Source organism: Muntiacus reevesi, chromosome 10 (assembly GCF_963930625.1).
Source record: "Muntiacus reevesi chromosome 10, mMunRee1.1, whole genome shotgun sequence".
Classification (NCBI taxonomy): domain Eukaryota; kingdom Metazoa; phylum Chordata; class Mammalia; order Artiodactyla; family Cervidae; genus Muntiacus; species Muntiacus reevesi.
In genome coordinates this window covers 16,708,969-16,726,270 of record NC_089258.1, presented here as the reverse complement: position 1 = coordinate 16,726,270, position 17,302 = coordinate 16,708,969, and the positions used below count along the sequence as shown (strand labels likewise).

The window sequence follows — 17,302 nt, the reverse complement described above, 5'->3', positions numbered from 1 at the left end:
TCAGAAACAAAGTGAAATAAAGATCAAAACTCAAAGGCCTACATCTGCACAAAATGAGCAAGAATCCGGTCAAAACAGGGCTCTTCCTAACATGCTAAAGTCCCCAGGGGCATCTCTGCACTGGTCCACAACATCCTCTCACTGCACCATTTCCAAGGTGATGTCCTACCGTGCAGCGCTGTGATTCTAATCTATGCTGTCCTTCACGGCTGCACTCCACAAATGGGGATCCTTGTTCACAAAACTGCACACCCACTGAGGGGCCACGCTCCTTTTCTGACTTCGTTCCAATGTTTGGAAACCACACACGTGCAAGGCACGCACCCAGACTTGCCAAGGAACAAGCACACATTACCATTTCCTGTGCCACGTCATCTGGCGTCTCCCTCTCCAGGTCGAAGGTGAACTCTATGGCCCCGTTGTCCTTGGGCTTGCCCTTCAGTTTCTTAGGGTCCTCAACCCAGAGCCGCAGCGCGATGGTGGACTTCCTGCCATGGTCCTCCTCGGCCAGCTCCACCCTCACACCTGTGTCCTCCGCGAAGAAGGCGTGGCTGAGCAGGTCCTTGATCTCATACCTGGGAAGGAGGCAGCTGTCAGGCGGGGCACGGGCATACCAGCTGAAAGGGTCCTGCACCTGCCCAGCCTCACACCCCCCCGGGAAAGTCCTCTGATCATACCACTCACTGGGCATTTCTGTCCCCGAGGGCAGCATAAAACAGTACATCTGCATTTCCTAACTCTCAGGGGAAGAGGAAGAACCTGCTACTTGAACACACCTAACTACATTCTATTAAGACCTTTTTTTTCCCTCTCATTATAAAAAAAAAATCTCCATTATTAAGAGATTTGGGTAATTCAGAAAAGAATTTTTAAATCAGGCTCTGCACTGTCCAGACAAAGCCTGCCGAGATGCTGGCGAGCTCTCAGCTGTCATAGGATACCGTGGATCCAGGTAAAACTGAACTGGACCTGGACGAGGCAAGCCCCAACCTCCCCAGCTCACCACCCGAGGGACCCTGACCTCCAAGAAGCAGGGATAATTTTGGAGGCTCCCAAGGACGGGAATGGGGGTGTGTGGTGTGGCGTGTTGCCCTGCTGACCACTCTGCCGCCCAAATCCACATCCCTAAAAGCTTGCCTAATTTCTGATCTCTGGCACAAACAGATCCCAGTGCTGTCCAGGGCCTGGATTCCTCCCAGCTTCCTGTCTGTGGTCACCATGGGCTCTGAGTTCCAGTGGCCCATCACCAATTCTACTGAGGGTAACACATCCCACAGGCGGTGGAATCATGCCACCTGGAGAGCCACCGTGCATGAAAAGGGGAGGGAAGGGTGAGCAATCCTCACACAGGCTGGCAAATGCCTGTGGGGACCCTGGGGAAGCCCAGAAGTCAGGGCCCCTAGGGGCGCAGAGGTCACAGCCCCCAGGGGCTCTGTCCTGATCTGGGAGGTGGTTTCTGTACTTTTCTGATGTGAGCTATAGTTCCAGTTTTTTAGTATTTTCTCTTTAAGAAACAAAACATGATAACGTGCAGGGGGCAAAAGAGAAGACTCAGGAGGTCAGGACAGGCCCCTACATGAAAGATGACAGAAAGGACAGTGGTCAATGTTGGGCGCAGTAACATGGGGAAGGGGCATGGGCTGGCTGTGCAAGAGCAGAGACGGAATATGAGGGGGTGCTGCTGCTGCTGCTAAGTTGCTTCAGTCGTGTCTGACTCTGTGTGACCCCATAGACGGCAGCCCACCAGGCTCCCCCGTCCCTGGGATTCTCCAGGCAAGAATATTGGAGTGGGTTGCCATTTCCTTCTCCAACGCATGCATGCAAGCTAAGTCGCTTCAGTCATGTCTGACTCTGTGCGACCCTAAGGACAGCAGCCATCCAGGCTCCTCTGTCCACAGGATTCTCCAGGCAAGAATACTGGAGTGGGTTGCCATGAGGAAAAGGTATTAAGGGGAGACGTGGAGGAATGGGGAAGCTGGGAAATGGGCAGGATAAAGGGGCAGGGGAGGGGGAAGCGGGGAGAGGGAGATGGGAGAAAGAAGGAAGGGAGGAGGGATGGAGGGTTGATGGGAGGGAAGGAAGGAAGGTAAGAAGGAGTGGGTAAGAGAGAGTGAGTAAGGAGGGAGGAAAGAAAGGAGAGACAGAGGGAGGAAGGAACAGTGAGGAGAGAGAGAGGGAGGGAAAGAAGAGAGAGGGGGGAGGAAAGAAGGAAGGATGGAGGAAGACTCAGAACATACACCCAGCTTCCTGGCTGACCAGCTGAGGAAGGAAGGGCCTTGATCTGAGGAGGGAGCTTGTCCCGGGGCATCTGGAGGGCTCTGACTTGAATGTGGGACTTTGAAATGGGTCAGACAACAGGTGCATGAAAGTCGCAGCCTGGAGTTGAGAGAGAGGGGCAGGATGAGGCTCGATGGGAACCCTGGCATGGGGGTGTCCTCCAGTCTGGGGGGATGGATAGGCTTGCCAGGGACAACACAGAAAAAAAGCAACAAGGGCAGGATGAGGCCCCAGTAGCCCCCACACTCCAGGCTGGGTGGGCGAGAAAGCAGCCAGTAAAGGGGATGGGGACTCTAGGACAGCACCCAAAGCCTGACTTCCAGGCAGCAGAAGTCAGGCAGGGGGCTGCCCTCCAACTGCCCAGCAGGCTTGTTGGGACCCAGTACGTCTGTGGACTGAAGTGGTCTGTCTCCCAACCCTTGCCTTCTCTTGGGATGTGATTTCAGGCAGAGCAGCAGCCCAGATCCAGCGCTGCCTGGGAACTCACCTTTCCTCCTTGTTTTTGCAGATACACTCCCCAATAATCTCCTTGATTTCAGGATCGTGCACTTTCTCAAAGCTGGCTGGCTTGATGCCCTGAAGACGACATGAGCAGAGTCACCTGACATCGAACTGGGGTCTGTTTCTTGCTCACTTCACACTCACCCCAGTAGAAGAGAAAACGGGAAGTGCAAGAGGCTTGTTTGGGGTTGGGGGACAGGGGCATCGTTTCATTCTAAGGCCCCACTGAAGGGTTACTGGGAGTAGTGAGGTCTGAGGATGAGAAAGACTCAGGGGAGACTCAGAGCAGACGTGAAGGATGCTCACTCTGCCTAATCCAGCTCCGCACAAGGGAGCATTTGCACTCTTACTGCACAGAGGAGGTGGGGGTGGGGGAAGGCACACCTACCCAAGGCCACACACCAGCCAGGCAGGACCTCCCATGCCAGCAGCCCAGAGGGTCTCAGAGGCTGGACAGGGAACCCTAAAGAGCTGGCCTTTCTTGCCATACCTCCCTGGAGGATGCAAAAGTCACTGTGTGGTCACTATTGCTGGCCAAGGGCCACCAGAGACTCTGGCCACACTGTGGTCACAGGCAGGGCTGACTTCCAAGGCCTGGTGGCTGGAAGGGGTTGCAAGCAAGCATCTGCACGATGAAGGTCCACAGCCGGCGGCCAGATCAGATGACTTTCAGGCAGCAGGAGCAGGAGGTGGCCGAGTACTAAAGCGGACCAGAAACCCAGCGGGTACCAGGGGTGTGCAGCCAGAGGCATGGGGGGAGCTGGGTTCTGATCCCACAAGCAGATGGGATTCCAAGAGAAGCAGGGGCTGGATGGCAGGGCTTATTTGCAATCTGCCCAGGGAGGGGTTTGGGTGGAGGGGATCCTGGCTTTTGAAGATTTGGAACACAGTGAGGGCTCAACCATCATGTTCTTTCTCCTTCAAAAAGACTGTCTTCAAAGGTCTCGTCCTGGCTTTTTTTTTTTTAAGCATACATTTTCCCACAGAGAGGGATGGGGGAGAGGAGAAGTGTACCCTAGGAGTGCACGTGAGGCCCCAAAGTGCCCAGCAAACTCCTGCCTAGGACATCTGGCCATAACCAATGGGTCATGCTGGGTCTGACATGCAGGGGAGTTTGTGCAGTAACAGACACAGCCCTTGGCTTTAAAAGTGGGCGAGGGGTCCTTGAACATGAGACCCCCATGTTACTCCACTGAAGCCAACAGAAAAAGAAATTTAATTATGCCAGAAAGAAAGACCATAGTCCTAACAGGGGAGGGAACCAGTGGTCTGAGAAGCTACAAACACAGGTAAGTGTGCATATAGACCATCATTTAAATCTCTGGAAGGTGGTGGCAGAACGTGCCAGAACAAGGTGTTGTTTTGAAGGGGTTCACATCCCTGGGCTCAGAAGCACAGAGTTGGGGCAGCTGAGAAGAAAGGGAACCAAGACCCTCCAAGGACTGGAGCAGATGCTGGAGGCTGGACCAGTGCATGGGTGTGGCGGGAGGGCCCAGGGGACCCAGAGCATGAGGGTGTCACAGCAAACAGAGGAAACACCAAGGATCAGGGAAGGCACCTTTCATCAGATTTCCTCAAGGAGGCAGGCCTTGCTTTACTCAAACCAACACGGGTCCACGTAGGAGCCTTGGGACCCTGACCAGTGTCCTGTTTCCCAGGGCCTAAATGGGGGGCAGAGGTGCTGCTGAAAGAACCCAGGTGGCTAAGGAGTATGTGCCCCGGAGACTCAGTCCCTGTCTCCCCAAGCCCAGCAGAGGGACCACCACCCCATCCACACACGCAACCAGGACCACGGTCAGCAGCAGCTCCACCTGCACCCTGGGTCCCAGCGCTCCACCAAGGCCTGGCAAAGAAGTCCTAACCTCCCTTGAGTCCCTCCCTGCCCCCCCGGAGGACCACTGCCCATGGCCGATGGGGCACCTCTCTGGTCAGCACCTCTGGGGAGTGGCACACCTCTGCGGGTATCTGACCCACACCCACTGGTGCCACTAACCAAGGACTCTCTCTTTCTACCTTGCACCCTCAGCAGCACAGAGGAGGTGCTTAGAGTGAGAAAAATGACTGACAGATAACTGAAAATGAAGACTCAAAGGACAGTAAGAAGCTGTGACCTGCGGGGAGGGCTCAAAGTAGAGGGCAGGATAAGGGCAGGTGCTCTGGGGTTCCAAGAGCCATAGCACCTCATGCTTCTGCAGAAGTGAGGAGGCTGCAGGGAGGTGGGCGCTGGCGTTGGGGAGAGGCGGCCAGCACTCAGGTGGCGGGGCCTGGTGGCTGCAGGTACAGATGGGCAGTCAGGCACGAAGCCCCAGCCGCCCTGGGATGGGTGCTTCCTGCTGCATTCCCCACCCAGCAGGACAGCCACAGAGGGGGGACAGGATGCTGTTTTCAGAGCTGAAACCATCTGATCAAAGTCTAGGGACATGCCAGAAGACGGGAAAGCCTGCAGCCTCCAGGTGGCACAGAGGAGGGTCTCTATAGACCGGTGGCCTGGGCCTCCTGGAGAGGCCCCTTTGGTGCTCCAGCCCCGCAGCGCTGCCTGAGGCCCCAGTGAAGGCTCCAGGGCCCACCCACAGCCCACGTTACAACTGCTGCTACCCCAAGGAAGCTAGGAGACCCCCTACTAGTCCTCTGATTCTCCATGTGTAAAACAGCTTCCTCCCCTTCCTCACACGGCTCCCGTGACACAGAGCTCAAGGTGGGACACACAGCCAGCCCGTCCCAGCGGCCGGGGGACTCACACAGGTGACCTTCCTGTAGATCTGGGCGGCATTCTGGCACTCCGCGTAGGGGTACTCCGAGGTGGCCATCTCCAACATGCACATCCCGAAGGCGTACACGTCCACGGACTCATCGTAGTGCTCCTCATACATCTCTGGGGCCATGAACTCGGGGGTACCTGCACCCAGGAGCAGAAGACGCAGGGTCAGGGGTTGCTGGGCCCCGGAGGCCCCTGGGCCTCTCATCAGAGTCCCGCACCTCCTCCCCCATCCACAAGCCAGGACGGGCCCTGCCCCCATGCTCCTCGCCATTGGTTCTAGAATCCAGGATTCAAACAGGATTCTGCTTTACTGATAGAAGTTCCCCCAAATCCGCCCCCGCGTCACACCCTCCCAATTCAAGAGTGGATCAGTTTATAGCGCCATCCCTTGATCACAGAGCTGGGAGACCATTACTTCCCAGGAGACAGGGTCTGTGCCAGAAATCATGGAGGTGCCTCTCTTTGAGGAGGCAGAAGTCTGAGCATATCCTTCCTGGCTACAGGTCCGGATAACCCAGAGCAGACAAAAACTTGGGGTCACCATAGAGCTACGTAAATTGTAAAAGCCCAGAAAGGCCCCCATGTCCCTAGACAGACAGAGCATCCCTGACAGTGATCCTCTTCACTAAAGGTGGCTCCTGGGGACAGCTGGGCAGGCGCCAATCATCTGGCAGGTATCAGCAACGTGTTATGCCCATCCATTCTAAGCACAAGAGATTTTAAAACAAAGCTTACTCTGAATTTTTAAGGACATGATAGACTCACATAGACTGAGTAAAATAAGCAAAATATATGATTGTACATGCATGCTGACCATCCCATATAAAACAATAAGCACAGACCAAAATGACTCATCTAGAAGGTGGGGTTATGGCTTTTTCCTTTAGTCTGGTGTTTTTAATTTTTCTGTGACAAATATTTGCTTTAAAAATCACAGACTTTACAAAAAAAAAAAAATCACAGACTTTTTATTAAAAATAAAAAAGTTCAACTGAGCATCTGTCAAGCTGAATGCAAAGAAATGGGGCCATCAATTTCAATAAGACTGCTTTTAATTTCAACTTCTCCATCTTTGTTGACCTTGGAAGATTCTCCAAACGTTCCAGTTTTTTTAAAAAAGCAGATATAAAACAGTAGAAACTAGTGTGTTAAAAAGCATGAGGTTTGGGGGTATCTGGCATGCAGGCAGATTAAGGGTGATTTTAATTTTTTCTCCTTTACCCATGATTTCAACTTAAGATGTATTATATATTTACAAAAAAAAAAAGTTAACAGTTTGGGTAAAAAATGGAAAACACAAGAATCTATGCTGAGTTGAGTTACACACATGCATAAAGAATTCTGGAAGATTCCATCAGAAATAATGATGAATGGAGAGAGAACTGGAGTTCAAGGGATCTTGTACTGGCAATTTTTCATCCTTTTGGGTTTTTGAACCATACGATAATACTGAAAATTTTGGCATTTGGCCATGTCCATCTACAAGGATAAGAGAGAGGAGCCTCAGGGCTGCTGGTAAGCAGCTGGGAGCAAAGCCGGCTCAGAGAGGACCCAACTTACCTGTTCAGGACTCCTGATCAATCAGCTCAGTCTCTTCTGAGACCCTTGGGAACCAGAAATGCTGCTTTGCAAGAAATACCCCAAGGACCCAAGATGTCCTGACTTTGTGGGAGTAGAGTGGACAGTGGGTGTGTGGGGGGCCCAGCTCCAAGGTGGGATGGTGGGAGATGCCAATTTTGCACCTGTGCTAGGGCCACAGACACCGAACTTTTTTCTCTTTCCTTACAACACAGCTGTTTAAATCTAAATGTTAAGAAGAATGTGTGTGTGCTAGCACCCAAACACACATGTGTCCGGGGACCTCTGGGTGCACCTCCTAAGCCCCACAGCTCTGCATCCCCCAAGTCCCAGCCTCCACGGCTGTGAACACCGGCAGGAAGGACTGCGCCCACTTCACCTCCACCCATTCAGGGCCCGGCCAGCACAAACGCAGTGAGAGCACATCATGACGGCATCAGATCCAAGTGGCCCTCAGGGACAAACCCCACAAGGGTCATGGGGAACCTCTGGGAGGCCGCCACCGCCAGATATCTCAAACCACGTCTTATCTGCACAAAACCTCTCTGACGGCTGCACCTCGAATGGGTCCACAGTATCAACTGCCCCCCTGTACCCTGGACAGAGCATGGAGGGAAAAGCCTCATTCACAGGCCTGCGGGATCCTTCACCTGACCACACACCCCAGCTCAGCTGAGGCCCCTTGCTGGGGACAGGGCCCTGCTGCCCTGTCTAAACCACCTGTTTAGATGTGCTGACGAGCGTGGAGCTTCGAGGGCTCCAGTTGAGCAAGAGGTGGGGTGATCAGGGAGCCCCATGGAGCCAGACACTGTGTGGGGCTCACTGTGCCTCCAGAAACACGCAGGCTTCATCTCACCCAACCACATCACTCAGCGACTGGAAAGTCCATTTCCAAGAGGAAAAAGAGCTGTCAGAGAAGCCCTGACTTCCAAAGCCAAATCTGCAAAGCCTGCCTGGACACCTCTGGCAGCTCAGAGGCTTGGTGGTGTACCCCCAAGCCCCTGGGGCCCACAGCCAGGCCCTCACCTGCTCCACCCATTTCACAGACAGGGAACCGAGGCCTTAGTCAACCCTTGCATCACCACTCAGCTCCCCCATTCAGCCAGAGGCCTCACATTCACAAGACACCTGGTGGCTACCTTGTCCTAGATGTTGTCACATCCCAAAACCACTAGCCTGCCAGAGAAGTTTCCAGATTCCCAGCAGTTCCATTTTCCACAAACAGGTCAAGTTCTATCTCCAACCATACAACAAAACCATGAACTTGCCAAGCCCTAATCACCTCTCATCTTGCTATATGGGAAGAGGCCGTCACATCATGGCATGGAGGAGAGCTCTCCCAATCTTACCTGATCCAAGCTTCCAGAGCCATACCCTACAGCCACCTGACCCTGCAGCTCACTGGCACTTTCCAGACATCCTGAACCCAACAAATGCCCCACAGCCCCTTCAAGCACATTCTTTGCAAGACCCAGGAAGGGCTCCCCCCAGCTCTGGTGGACACACAGTGCCTGCTATGTGCAGGACCAAAGCCGACCCCACATAGAGCTGGCATGAACTGCAGACCATGTCTTCACGACAGCCACAGCCACAGAGGAGCTTCTCTGAGGAGGATAAGAAATGCAGAGGCAGTAATAGCCAGCAAACTGCCATTCACATGAAATCCCTCAGCCCCCATGCCCCTCATGCTCACTCCATGCCCCAAACTACCCCAAAGATTCCCTCTGTGGGTCTTGGGGTCTGGGGCACCCTCCTCACCCTCAGTCCACTGAAGGCAGCTCCAGCCTCACTGACCACAAAGTCCCCACATTCTTCTATCCTCCAGAGCTCTCTCCCGCACCCAAGTACCCTTAGTGTCCACAGGCCCTTGGGTGCCAGTCAGCCTCAGCACCCAAGGGACACAGCTAAGGGATGCACACACAGGGCATCCAGGGTTGCAGCCAGCATCGGGGTCACAGGCAGAGAGCCAGCACTTGCAGGGTGGTGATCCCGGGGGGGTGGGGAGGTACCCCGAAGCACAGGGGCATGAAGAGACAAGATGGGCTCACCTATCACACTTTTAGCAAAGGATGCTCTCTTGAGGGTGGCCAGGCCCAAGTCGCCGATCTTCACAGACCCTGTGGGCCCAGTGATAAAGATGTTGTCACACTTGAGGTCCCGGTGGATGATGGGGGGCGTCCTGGTATGCAGGAAGAGCAGGCCCTTCAGGATCTGCCGACACCAGCTACGTAGAACCTTGGGCTTCATCACCTTGAACCGCTTCAGATACCTGCAGGTGGGGGTGTGGCTCACCCACGGCTCGTGCGGGGAAGGGGCCCCCAGTTGCTGAGGGCTGTATATTTACTCCCTAAACAGGGGCACTTCTGAGAAAGGGCTGCTGGCCACACCAGCCAGGACCACCCCAAACAGATGCAGGCCCGGGGCCTCAGCCATTGCAACTCTTGAGCCCCAGGCCAAGCCCACCCCAAGGGCCCGACTGGCGGGGTGGGTAACATGCTCACGTCTTCAGTGTCCCCGAGGTCATCAGCTCGGTCACCAGCACGATGCACCGCTTTCCCCTGGCGCTGGACTCCCAGAAGTCATAGAAGCGCACAATGTTGGGGTGCTGCAGGCCCTTCAGCATCTCGGCCTCCTCCTTGAACCGCTGCCTCTCCAGTTTGGTGAGCTTCCGGTCCTAGAGAGAAACACACACGGGCTGAGAGGCCTACTGCACAGCCTCAGGCAGCGGCCTTGCAGGGAGCCGGGGCGGGGACTCTGCCAGGCCGCTCTCTTGGCTCCTAACACACAGCCCAGCAGGAGGAAAGGACTAGACATCTGGGGTCGAGGGAAATCCGACCCAGTCCCAAGTCCTTCCCCGTTTTCCCCACAGAGAGCAGGGCAGGCCTCTGATTCATAAAGCCAGCACAACTGCTCACGGTTCTCCAACGTCTGGAACATCAGACCCTGATATCTCATCAATTTCAAATTAGCTTCTCCCTGCTCAAGAAGCTCAGCAAAAACGTCTCTGGGAATCAGAGATACCTCCAAACCCCACACGGCGATACTCATGTGCTTCTTCCCGAAAACACCTCTGAGAGGCAGCATCAAGATGGCGGAGTAGGAGGACGTAGCGTTTGCATCTGCCCACAACCAGCGCACTGACGAGGCCCTGGTGCGGGACCCTGGATACCTAGGGGGCGGGGGGAACCCCTGAGCAACCAGGTAGGACGTGGGAGGGAGGAAGAGAAGAAGAGTGGTGGTGGGACCAGACCGGCACCACTGAGGATGTCCGGAGGAGAGGGAAGGTTTCCACACTCAGAGGAACCCACTCACCACCAAGGGATCAGCAAGGATGGGGGGGGGCGGGGGGCGCTTTGGGAGGCTGGGGATCGGAGGGGAACACAGCCCCTCCGCCCACTCAGCCCCGGTGAGTCCATGGGGGTCCTGGGTCTGAAAGCCCCACCACCCACTGGGGCCCTCGGCTGCACAGATCTCAGGCCTAAGACCACCCGGTCCCCCCACCACCCCAGGCCCCTTCCAGACACCTGCATCTTGGACCTGAGTCCAGCCCCCACGCCTCTTCCAGCTGTGTGGACCCCAGTCCTGAGCCCTCACACCCACGAAGGCCTCTTCCAGCCACACAGTACTGGCAGCCCAAGTCCTGCCCCTGACAGGGCTTCCTCCAGCCATGCAGGTGCAGGCAAGCCGGACGCCACCCGCCTCCAAGGCCTCTCCCCCGGCTGCGCCAGCCCCTATGGGCACACCAGTGGAGGCCTACGCCCCAGCTGGCCTACATGGCATGTGTGCTCCGGGCCAGCTTCAGGAACAGATGCTAGTGAGGGGAACACATGCAGACATGAGGCTGACAAAGCAGGTCCAGAGACCTCTCTGGAGGTCTTGGAGGGTCTACTGGGGAGGCAGGAGTAGGCTGTAGCTTACAGTAGAAGGAAGAACACTGGAAGAGGAGGCATGGAGAATATTTTTTTTATCTTTTTTCTCAATAATTATTCATTTTTATTTATTTATTTGGCTGTGCTGGGTCTTAGCTGTGTCACATGAGAGTGAGATCTTTGACTTTCCTTGCAGCAAGTGGAATTTTTAGTTGTGGCATGTGGGACCTAGTTCCCCAAACAAGGATTGAACTCAGGCTCCGTGCAACGGGACCATAGAGTCTTAGCCACTGGACAACCAGGGAAGTTCTATTTTTATGTTTTTACCTTTTATGTTTATTCTTTTTCTAATTAATTTTTAAATTGCTTTATTTTCTTTCTTTTACTTTTTTTTTTTTTTTTTGCTGTTATCATTTTGTCTTCTTGTTTAATTTTTAGAGTTATTTCTCTAATTTATAATTTTTACTTTCCTAATTTTTATCTTACTTTATTGTTTGGTATTGTTCTGTTCTTTTCTGCTTGTTGCTTGCTTTTTTTTCCTTTTTGCTGCACTTTAAGGCTTACTGGGCCTTAGTTGCCAGGCCAGGGGTTGGGCCTGAGCTCCCTGTGGTGGTAGTGCCAAGTCCAAACTTCTGAATTAACAGAGAACTTCAGGTCACAGGGAAATTCGTCAGTGTGAGGTCTCCCAGAGGTCCTCATTTCAGCACCAACGCACAGCTCCACTCAACTGTCGGCAAATTCCAGTGTTGAACTAATCAGGTCAAACAACCAGCAAGACAGGAACACAGCCCTGCCCACCAAAAACAATGGGATGACAAAAAAATATATGTTACAGATGAAGGAGCAAGGTAAAAACCTTACCAAATAAATGAAGAGGAAACAGGCAACCAATCTGAAAAAGAATTCAGAGGAATGATAGTAAAGATGATTCAAAATCTCAGAAATAGAATGGAGGCGTGGATCAAGAAAATACAAGAAATGTTCAACAAGGACCCATAGAACTAAAGAATACAGAGTGATGAGCAGTACAACAACTGAAATGAAAAATACACTGGAAGGAATCAATGCAAAATAACTGAGACAGAAGAATGAATAGGTAAGCTGGAAGATCAAATGCTGGAAATAACCACTGAGAAGCAGAATAAAGAAAAAGGAATGAGAAGAAATGAGGACAGTCTCATAGACCTCTGGGACATCACTGAACACAACAACACTGAATTATAGAGGTCTCAGAAGAAGAAAAGAGAAAGGGTCTGAGAAAATATTTGACGAGATTGGTCGAAAACTTCCTTAACATGAGGAAGGAAACAGCCACCCAAGTCCAGGAAGCAGAGATTTCCCTACTCAAGGAGATAAACCCAATGAGAAAGACACTGAGACACATATTAATCAAACTAACAAAAATTGAATTCAAAGAAAATATTAAAAGCAGCAAGGGAACAGCAAAAAATAACACACAAGGGAATCCCCAAAAGGTTATCAGCTGATTTGGCAGCAGAAACTCTGTAGGCCAGAAGGGAATGGCAAGATATGTGGCTGATGAAAGGGGAAAACCTACAAATAAGATTATACTAGCCAGCAAGGATCTGGTTCAGATTTGATGGAAAAATCAAAAGCATTACAGACAAGCAAAAGCTAAGAGAATTCAGCACTTCCAAACCAGCTTTACAACAAATGCTAAAGGAATTTCTCTAGGAAACACAAGGGAAGAAAAAGACCTATAAAAACAAACCGAAAACAATTAGAAAATGGCAATAGGAATATACATATCAATAATTGTCTTAAATGTAAATGGATTAAATGCTCCAACCAAAAGTCTGGCTAAATGAATAAAAAAAACAAGACCTGTATACATGCTGTCTACAAGTGACCCACTTCAGACCTAGAGACACGTACAGACTGAAAGTGAGGGGATGGAAGAAGGTATTCTATGCAAATGGGTATCAAAAGAAAGCTGGAGTAGCAATTAGATAAACTAGACTTTAAAATAAAATAAAGACTATTACAAGAGCCAAGGCAGAACACTTCACAATGGTCAAGGCATCAATCCAAGAAGAAGATATAACAACTGTAAATACCTATGCACCCAACATAGGTACACCTCAAAGCATATGACAAATGTTAACAGCAATAAAAGGAGAAATCAACAGTCATATAATTATAGTGGGGGGATTTAACACCCCACTTATACCAATGGACAGATCATCTAGACAGAAAATAAATTAGGAAACACAAACTTTAAATGATACAACGGGCCAGACAGACTTAATTGATACTTAGAGGATATTCCATCCAAAAGAAACAGAATATACATTCTTTTCAAACGCACACAGAAAATTCTTCAGGATAGGTCACATCTTAGGTCATAAACCAAGTCTCAGTAAATTTAAGAAAGTTAAAATCATATTAAGCACCTTTTCCTACCACAATGCTATGAGGTTAGAAATCAATTATAGGAAAAAACCTGTAAAAAGCACAAACACATGGAGGCTAAATAATATGCTACTAAGTAACTAAGACATCACTGAAGAAATCAAAGAGAAAATTGTAAAAATACCTAGAAATAAATGACAACAAAAACATAACAACCCAAAATCTACAGGACGCAGCAAAAGGAGTTTTAAGAGGAAAGTTTAGAGTAATTCAATCCTATCTCAAGAAACAAGAAAAATAACAAATAAACAACCCTATACCTAAAGCAACTAGAGAAAAAAGAACAAACACAACCCAAAGTTAGTAGAAGGAAAGAAATCATAAAAATCAAAGAGAAATAAATGAAATAGAAAGGAATGAAATAATAGCAAAAATCAATGACACTAAAAGTTGGTTCTTTGAAAAGAAACAAAACTGATAAATTGTTAACCAGATTCATCAAGAAAAAAAAAGGGAGAGGATTCAAGTCAATAAAACTAGAAAAGAAAAAGAAGAAATTACAACTAATACCACAGAAATACAAAGGATCATAAGAGATTATGGTGGTGGTTTAGTTGCTAAGTTGTATCCAACTCTTGTGACTCCATGGACTGTAGCCTGCCAGGCTCCTCTGTCCATGGGATTCTCCAGGCAAGAATACTGGAGGGGGTTGCCATTTCCTTCTCTATAAGAGATTATACAAGCAACTATAGGCCAATGAAACAGACAACCTGGAAGAAATGGGCAAATTCTTAGAAAGGTACAATCTCCCAAGACTGAATCAAGAAGAAATAGAAGATAGTTTTAAACAGATAATCACAAGTAATGAAATTGAAACTCCAATTAAAAATCTTCTGACAAACAAAATCCAGGACCAGATGGATTCACAAGCAAATTCTATCAAACATGTAGAGAAGATCTAACAGCCACCCTTCTCAACCTCTTTCAAAAAACTGCACAGGAAGGAACACTCCCAAGCTCATTCTACAAGGCCACCATCACCCTGATACCAAAACCAGACAGAAAAAGCACAAAATAAGAAAATTACAGACAAATATCACTGATGAAAATAGAGGCAAAACTTTTCAACAAAATACTAGCAAACAGCATTCAAGAACACACAAAAAAGGATCATACACTATGATCAAGTGGGATTTATCCCAGGGTTCTTCAATACACATAAACCAATTAGTGCAATAACCCATATCTACAAATTAAAGAATAAAAACCAAATGATCATTTCAATAGAGACAGAAAAAGCTTTTAACAAAATTCAATATTCATCCATGATAAAATCTCTCCAGAAAATGGGCAGAGCAGGAACCTACCTCAACATAACAAAGGCTGTATATCACAAACCAACAGCAAATATTCTCAGTGGTGAAAAACTAAAAGCATTTTCTCTTAACATCAGAAATAAGACTGAATAAGAATGTCCACTCTCACCACTATTATTCAACATAGTTTTGGAAGTCCTAGCTATGAAGAAAAAGAAATAAAAGAAATTCAAACTGGAAGAGAAGACGTAAAACTGACATTGTATGTAAATGACATGATACTATACAGAGTAAATCTTCAAGAAGTCAGTGGAAAACTACTTTAGCTAATCAATGCATTTGATAAAGTTGCAGGATACAAAATTAATGTACAGAAACCTCTTGCATTACTATACTCTGATGACAAAAGTTGAGAAAGAAATATCAAAGAAACTCCCATTTACCATTGCAACAAAAAGAATAAAATATCTAAGAATAAATCTACCTAGGGAGGTAAAAGACCTGTACTCAAAAATCGATATGACACTGATGAAAGAAATAAAAGATGACACAAACAAATGGAGAGATATACCATGCGCTTGGATTAGAAGAATCAATATTATGAAAATGACTATACTACCCAAAGCAATCATTAGATTCAATGCAATCTCTATCAAATCACCAATGGCATTTTTCACAGAATTAGAACAAAAAAATTTACAATTTATATGGAAATACAAAAGACCCCAAAGAGCCAAAGCAATCTTAAGAGAAACAGAGCTGAAGAAATCAGGCTTCCTGACTGCAAACTATACGACACAGCTCCAGTCATCAAGACAGTATGGTACTGACACAAAAACAGAAATGTAGATCAATGAAACAGGACAGAAAACCCAGAGAAAAACCCACACACCTGTGGTCACCTAATCTATGACAAAAGAGGCAAGAATACACAATGAAGAAAAGACAGTCTCTTCAATAACTGGTGCTAGGAAAACTGGACAACTACATGTAAATGGATGAAATTAGAACACTCCCTAACACCATACACAGAAACAAACTCAACATAGATAAAAGACCTAAACTTAAGCCCAGATACTATAAAACTCTTGGAGGAAAACACAGGAAGAACACCCTTTGACGTAAATCACAGCAACACCCTTTTTGACTCACTTCCTTTACTAATGAAAATAAAAACAAAAATAGACAAATAGGACCTAATTAAACTTAAAAGCTTTTGCAAAGCAAAGGAAACCATAAACAAGACAAAAAAACAATCCCCAAAATGGGAGAAAATATTTTGTAAATGAAGCAACTGACAAGCGACTAATCTCTAAAATATACCAATAGCTCACACAGCTCAACATAAAGAAAAGTCCAATCAAAAAACTGGTGGAAGACCTAAACAGACATTCCTCCAAAGAAAACATACAGATAGCCAAGAGGCATATGAAAAGATGGTCAGCATCACTAATTTTTAGAGACGTGCAGGTCAAAATCACAATGCAGTGTCCCCTCACACTTGTCAGAATGGCCTTCATCGAAAATCTACAAACAATAAATGCTTGAAAGGGTATGGATAAGAGGGAAACCTCTTGCATTGGAAATGTAAACTGATACAACCACTATGGAGAGCAGTATGGAGGTTCCTTAAAAAAACTGAAAATAGAACTACCAGATGATTCAGCAACCCCACTACTGGGCATATACCCTGAGAAAACCATAATTTAAAAAGACACATGGCACCCCAACGTTCATTGCAGCACTATTTATAATAGCCAGGACATTGAAGCAACTTAAGCATCCATCACTGACCAATGGATATAGAACATGTGGTCCAGGGAAATTCCTTGGTAGTCCAGTGGTTAGGATTCCATGCTTCCAGTGTAGGAGGCATGGGTTTGATCCCTGCTTGGGGAACTAAAATCCCACACTCCCCGTGGTGTGGCCAAAGAAAAAAGAGAAGATGATGTGGTACATATATACAAAGGAAAACTACTCAGCCATAAAAAGGAACAAAACTGGGTCATTTGTAGAGATGTGGATGGACCTAGAATCTGTCATACAGAGTGATAGATGTTGGAAAGAGAAAAACAAATACTGTATATTAACACATATATGTGAAATCTAGCAAAACAGGACAGACGAACCTATCTGCAGGCCAGGAACAGAGATAAAGGTGTAGAGAATCTTTGTGGATGTGGGGGGTGGAGGGGAAGTGGGAGTGGGTTGAATTGGGAGGTTGAGATGGACATGTATAGTGCTAGTGGGAAGCTACTGTATAGTGCAGGGAGCTCAGTTCGGGGTTTTGGGGTGACCTAGATGGGTGGGATGGGCGGGGGGGGGGCCGAGGTGGAGGGAATATATGCATACATATAGTCAGTTCACGTCATCATACAGTAGAAACTAATACAACATTTTAAAGCAACTATATCGAAATTAAAAAAAGAAAAAAAAAAAAAACCCTCTGAAACCTTGCTCCCTCCACACCCACTTACTGAGTATTATTAAAAGAAAGAAGCATCTGTTTACTTCTAATTTACACATAACTTTGAGGACATGTCCACAACCACAACAGATGACAACCAGAAAACAAGGAAACAATGACATGAGAGGCAGAGAAGAATAGCAGAGTCCCAGCCACATCTGCA

General features: G+C 48.4%; 1 protein-coding gene across 9 annotated transcripts in view; it reads right to left on the bottom strand.

Moving 5' to 3' along the window:
- WNK2 (WNK lysine deficient protein kinase 2) overlaps positions 1–17,302 on the bottom strand; it is a 146,152-nt gene that overhangs the window by 92,720 nt on the left and 36,130 nt on the right. For all 9 annotated transcript variants that reach the window (XM_065946745.1, XM_065946744.1, XM_065946747.1 and 6 more), the window contains exons 3-7: positions 9,616–9,788; positions 9,163–9,383; positions 5,517–5,674; positions 2,765–2,853; positions 356–575 (exon numbers count right to left, since the gene is read on the bottom strand). In XM_065946745.1, the coding sequence (XP_065802817.1) occupies positions 356–575; positions 2,765–2,853; positions 5,517–5,674; positions 9,163–9,383; positions 9,616–9,788 (861 nt within the window). The remainder of the gene's footprint in view (positions 1–355; positions 576–2,764; positions 2,854–5,516; positions 5,675–9,162; positions 9,384–9,615; positions 9,789–17,302) is intronic.